We start from the raw sequence: 6,388 nt of genomic DNA on the forward strand, positions 1-6,388 counted from the left end.
TAAAAAATATTATTTATATATAATATTAATATTATATTGTCTTGTGCGTGAGGTGATGCGAGACTCGGCATCCATTTTGGCACACTATCGACAGATTGAAGCCACTCACAACCGGAATGGGCGGCGCCACCAGATTCATAACCCTCCTTGTCGCCCCATTCCCACTTCTCCGACCATCCATTCTCTTCCTCCACCACCGCCTCCTTACTCTCACTACCTCTCGCCTCCTTTTCACTCTCTCTTCCCCTTACAAGACCAAGTCCCGCACTTCTAACTTAGTCTGCTCATTCCACTCTCAACCCAACGATAACGCTCACAATCTCAGCTTATCCGCCACCTCCCAGCAACAGCATCACCACCCCTGGCCTGAATGGACTCATTTTCTCAATTTTTTGTCAGATATACAGGCCTGGTCGGCTCCTATCCCGGTGGACTTAAAAATACCTCCTGAGGATGCATTTGTTGTGTACGAGGAATTACCTGATGATTTCTTACTTGCTGCTTCTAATTGCTTGGCATTTGCTCGGGAAAGACCGAACCTTCTTGGGTTTGTTCTCTTTTCCTGTTCTGTTTTAGTATCACGAAGAACCGGCGAGAGGTTAAATGGTTCATTTGGTTGTGTTTTCAAGAAAATGGTTTAAAAATTTATGTTTTTGAGACCTGCCGTTTGTTCTCTTAGTGAGGTGTATTCAATTCAGAGTTTTTAATTATTTTTAATGATTTTTTTAAATGATAGACTTTTATGGATTTGATAAATTTTTATTGACTTTTATGGAATCTCACAGATTTATAAACAGATTTATGTGGATTTATGTAGACTTTTTTGCAAGATTTTTTTAGACTTTTGTAGATTTTTTTTTTATAAAATTTATAAATTTTGTACTTAACTATAACATGTGATTTTTTATTAATTTCTTTGAACCAATAATTAATTGATATATATAACATATTCAATTTGAAATTATTTTTAATATTTATATTAATAAATAAATTTACTTATTTAAAAGTTAAATCGTTTAATCCTTACATGTATATATATGTGGGTTTATATGCATGTTTGTAAATTTTTTAAAATACATCAATTTATTATCATGTAATCTTATTTTTAAATTGATAATATAAATGTGAAAATAATATTATTTATTATTGTGTGAATATAATTTTGTATAAAAATATCATAGCTTACATATTAATTAAAAATACGAAAATGAATTTAAAAAATCATTGTTGTTACGAAACTATTCAATTATTAAGAATTAAACCACATTTTTTTGATCATCTTTTATTATTATTGAATATTACATTAATTTGTATAAATCATAAATTTAAAATCACAAAATCAATTCTATAATTCAAAATTTCCCCGTGTTATTAAAATAAAAAATTATTAAATGAATAATCAGCCAAAAAATGAAAAATTTGAAAAAGAAAGATGAAAATATATATAGAGATATACTTCGAAAATTTGAGAGAACAATAGAAATAGATGAGAGGAGAGAAGATATGAAGATATGTCATGTGAAGCGACAGAGAGAGTTGGAAGTTTTAAAAATCCATTCAAATCTTTGGGGTGAACCAAATACAATTTTTTACAATTTGTAGTTGTACCTTAGGCTTTAATGTTTGTATATCAATGAATTCCATGGAGTTATTAAAAGTAAGGTTTTGTTTCGATGAAATATTGTGGGACCTTGGTTGTTTCACATTTAATTTTTTAACCCATTACCTGACTACCACTTCCTACCATTCCTAATTAAAACATTAGGAAGAAAAACTAAGTGTTCACGGTAGACTGTTGAGATACAAGATTGTCTTAGTGATGTACTCGGACAAAAATAGTTGAGAGGGATAGTGGATGACTGGATGTGTTCCACATTTGATTGATTATGGACTTTTGGTCAGTGTAAATACTATTACAACAAAATTATTTCGGAATTCATAGCTTTGATCAGCATTTCACCACATCTACTATGTGCAGGGTGATTAACCATGGTCTGTAGAATGAGAGTAGCTGAGTAGCTCCTTCAGAATCATATTTGCTTCATGAGTTATTTCTTCAAGAGTTAATATAGATTTAACACTCAAATCAGATTGCTTTCAAGGAGGAACATTGAAGCAGTTGTTTCAAATGGAACTCCCTTTTTATTTAAAAGTGCGCTTGACTGTGCAAGGAGGATGAGAGCGTTTCTAGGGACTGATCAAGGCAATGTAAGTGCATGGTACTATCTTTTCCTATGTTAAATTCAAACATGCATGTTGATTTTCCTGTTAATTGCAAAGTACAATTCTCGTTGGTGCTAGTTTTGTATGCAATCTTCATAAAAATTAATTTTGCTGGATAAGGGAGGTCTTATATAAGATAATAATTGTTGCTTTAATTGAAGCAGCGATTTTATTCTCATAATGAATTTCTTTATAATCGATTCCATTTTTCTGTGCACAATTATTATGCCAAGAAGTGGAAGTCATTAATACACTTACAATTTATCATCTATTTCTGAGTGTATTAGGTATTAATTGTATTTGCACCAGAAAGTCATTGCACTCATCATGTTCTTTGCCTGAAGCGATTCAATCCACCATTAAATATTATTTGATCATTTCTCTTGATGTGCTTTGTAGGCATATGTACTCTTCAATTCATTAGAATTTTGAATTTGAACAACATGCCAATCATTTTGTCTTTTGAAACCTTTTTTACTTTTATGAATAAACTGCTGATTTCAGGCGTCAGAATACGATAAAGCAACCACAATTGATCTAATGAAGTATATAATCAGTTATGTGAGCAATCCAACTGTTTCTTCTGGAAAAAATGGTTTGTTTAGTAGGGAACTTGTTGATTCATCCATCAGGAATTTGTTGCATGAGCTGGGTACTCTAAGCGGGGCTCCAATAGGTTATGCTCCTGCTCAAGAGCAGCAGTTCTCAGGGAGATACGGACAAACAACAAAACCTCTGGGACGAAATACTGAAATGAAGAAAGGTGACTGGGTGTGCTCAAAGTAAGTATATATTAGGGGCGCAATTGAACTGAATTGAGCCAAATAGTAATCATATTCGAAGTTGGGCTAGAAAATTTTATCCTACTCAAAGCTAACAAAATGAATAATTTAGAATCAAATTAAAGTTTTATAGAATGTGGTTCGCTTGTATGAACTAAATTATCAAGTTTGTATCAAGTGGCGGTTCAAATTTCGGTTTGAATTCGTTTATTTTGACTATTAGATGTATATATTAAAGCTCGTAACGGTTTCTGTGCAGCTCGTAAGCTATCAAATGAAATAATTTGATTGTGAATTCAGTTCTATATATTTGAAAATATTCGATCTTTGTTCAAATTCAATGATATATAGAATCACGCCATATTTAAGCTAACTCGAAAAACTCAAAGGACAGCTCACTTCGTTTGCATCCCATTTTACCTGAAGTTATTATTTTGTTTTGGCATATGCTTTACTTTTTGTTGGGTTTTCAAGCATACCAAATAGATAATGCTGCATTGACAATATGTTTACCTCTTTTCAACTTGTTTGTTTTGACAGATGCAATTTTATGAACTTCGCAAGAAACATGGAATGTCTTGAATGTGAAGAACCCAGACCAAAGAGACAGCTAACTGGAGGGGAGTGGGAATGCCCTCAGTAAGAGTTGTTTTATTTCGCAGTATTTTGAAGCGATTAGCTACGAACAACCTAAAACCTTGTTACTAGTAAAATGACAATCAAGATTCTTTGTCGCAGATGCAATTTCTTTAATTATGGAAGGAATTTGGTTTGCTTGAGATGCAACTGCGGGAGACCTGGTGCCCCATTATTTAACGCCAAAAATTCTGGATCAGGCTTGGGTGATAACGGGGATTATCAGTTCAAAGCCAACATAGATAGTAGACTGGAGAATGAAGGGCAGCAGAATCGATTTTCGGAAATTTTCCCTAGAGATTCAGATGTTGAGGATTCGAAAATCCTGCCAATGAGAACCCAAGAAACTATTTCAACCGAGCCCATGAATCAAGGTACGGTCAGCAGTGAGGCTCAGAGTTTCTCTGGGAATTTTCAGTTTCCGAAAGATTCAGGTGGCGGAAGTAAAGTGTATGAGCAATCTGAGAAGTCAGAAAACTGGTTCAAGAAAGTGGTAGATTTGTATGATAACAAGGACTTGGCTGGTACAATTTCCGATGAGGACTTTCCTGCAATGATGCCAATCCGCAAGGGAGAAAACCGATTTGTTGTCACCAAGAAAAAGGATCGTTCTCTAACTTCACCCAAGTACAAAAGACAAGTAGCTTTGGATCAAGCGAAGGATTCGAACTTTGTTCCTTTTGTTCCATTCCCTCCTGATTACTTTGCTAGAAAGGATACAGAGCAACCTGGTGGCCTAGATACATCGGGGAAAACTACCAGTGACAACTCTTCCCATAAAGTACGGGTTGAAACAGAAAATTTTGACAGCTCTAGACATATTGCGGTGCCAACAAAGGACAACAGAACAGTGAGTGCAGAGAACTCTGTTTATGGTGATAAGTTTATGGTTGATACAAGTACTGACCCAAAAAGGGTTAACTCACCAACGAGCACAGAATCTTCACAATTGTCAGATAATATCGTAACACCTTCAGATTCGAGCCCCGATCAAAGCTCCATTACGTCCCACTCTATCAGTAATAATTCAGGAAAATCGAAAATGTCTGAATATGAGAATGTTCGAAGTAGCTGGATGGGAAAGAGCTAGGAGGGGTCGGCTGTGAAGGAACCAGATCCTCTAGACACGTCGGAAGAGGCGAAAGCTGAAAGGTGGTTCAAACGTGCTGCGCAAATAAAGGATATTTCTGAACTTAGCCAAATCCCAGATGAAGATTTCCCCTCGATAATGCCGATGCGGAAAGGAGTGAACAGGTTTGTTGTGAGCAAGAGGAAAACGCCTCTCGAGAGGAGGTTGACATCCCAGCAGTATAGGAGAAGTCTACCTATTGTTATGACCGATCCTGTGAGAAATGAAACTGATGGTAGTAGTTAAAAACTATCGAACTTGTTTAAGAAACTTTGATCTCTATAATTTGTTTTCACACAGTAAAATTGTTTTATCTCACTTTTTAAGATAAAGAATTAATGAAAATTATACTGTTTTGAAATAGATATAGTCGCATGTTGTGTTTCGGTTGGGTTCATATCTTCTATGTTGAGTGTATCATTTCTTTGATGAAAAGGGTATTTAAAAACATTATGTTGAGATTTGGAATTTTGTTTACTTGACATAAGATTGGAATTTGTGTGGGTAGAACAAAATTGACAGGACCTGCTTGTCACTTTTAATATCTTTTAGGTCTGATAATTATTTGGGACAAATCCACAAAAAACGAATGTCTAACAAGAATGAGTATCATGTGAGACCGTCTCACGGATATTAATATGTGAGACGGGTCAGGCTTATCCATATTCACAATAAAAATTAATACTCTAAGCATAAAAAGTAATACGTTTTATGGATGACTCAAATAATAGATCTGTCTCACAAATACGACCCGTGAGATCGTCTCACACAAGTTTTTGTCTTCTAACAATTAGTCAGTGCCCATTAGTTTTCTGACAATTGGATTTAATAGAGCATGCATTCGGTTTTAGGGCGAGATCGTCAGAGAAGTAATGGATAATGACAGACATGGAAGAGCTCCCCGGAAGTTGAACAAAAGAGAACAATTGACAGAAAACTGAACGCACAAAAAATCACTCAACAATTTGCAAGATCTCTCTACAAAATTTCAATTTCATGTTCAAGCAATTCTAGTGTTTTTATTAGATTTTCAAGTATTTTATGTTATCTTCATTCCAGATTTCAACAAGTTTATTATAATTTTTATGTCACATGAATTCATAATGATTTGTAAATACATAAAGAGTTTATTCTAGTGTTATTCCATTTTTTTTTTATGGGTTTGTGATTTTTAGTTAATTAAGTTCTAATTGAGAATAGTTTAATTAAGATCGATCAAAAAAAGAAAAGAATAAATGACCCTATTGCAAATGTTTAGCTCCTATAGTGGCTAGCTGCCAATATTTAGTTCTAGAGGAGGGTTCATTTGCACTTTTGAGATCATATCAATTTGTCTATAAATACCAATCATTTGCACTTTAAGGAAGAGATTTACATGTCTCAACCTGAAGGATTCACATCAAGAAGGAAGTGAGCATAATGTATGCAAACTTCAGAGATCCATTTATGGACTCAAACAGGCATCGAAGAGCTGGGACCCTCTGATTTGACAACACTATCAAAGAGTTTGATTTTGTCGAAAATCCCGAGGAACCTTGTGTATACAAGAAAGTTAGTGGGAGTGTAGTGACATTCCTAGTGCTTTATGTTGATGACATACTACTCAATGATAACGATG

General features: G+C 34.5%; 1 protein-coding gene across 1 annotated transcript; it reads left to right on the forward strand.

Annotated features, from left to right (window-relative positions):
* Window positions 1-47: 47 nt before the first annotated feature.
* Window positions 48-5,083, forward strand: LOC140839428 (zinc finger protein VAR3, chloroplastic-like). Its single transcript, XM_073206123.1, has 5 exons — window positions 48-547; window positions 2,091-2,208; window positions 2,728-3,005; window positions 3,546-3,644; window positions 3,744-5,083. The coding sequence occupies exons 1-5, from the start codon at window positions 117-119 to the stop codon at window positions 4,729-4,731; spliced, it is 1,914 nt and encodes a 637-aa protein (XP_073062224.1). The 5' UTR covers window positions 48-116; the 3' UTR covers window positions 4,732-5,083.
* Window positions 5,084-6,388: the final 1,305 nt, after the last annotated feature.

The sequence above is a fragment of the Primulina eburnea genome, chromosome 8 (genome assembly GCF_022965805.1).
Source record: "Primulina eburnea isolate SZY01 chromosome 8, ASM2296580v1, whole genome shotgun sequence".
In the NCBI taxonomy this organism is placed as follows: domain Eukaryota; kingdom Viridiplantae; phylum Streptophyta; class Magnoliopsida; order Lamiales; family Gesneriaceae; genus Primulina; species Primulina eburnea.

Coding starts and splice junctions, on each gene's coding strand:
- LOC140839428 (XM_073206123.1), top strand. CDS start 117: ATGGGCGGCGCCACCAGATTCATAACCCTCCTTGTCGCCCCATTCCCA. Junction 548..2,090: donor GAAAGACCGAACCTTCTTGG/GTTTGTTCTCTT, acceptor CACTCAAATCAG/ATTGCTTTCAAGGAGGAACA. Junction 3,645..3,743: donor GGGGAGTGGGAATGCCCTCA/GTAAGAGTTGTT, acceptor TCTTTGTCGCAG/ATGCAATTTCTTTAATTATG.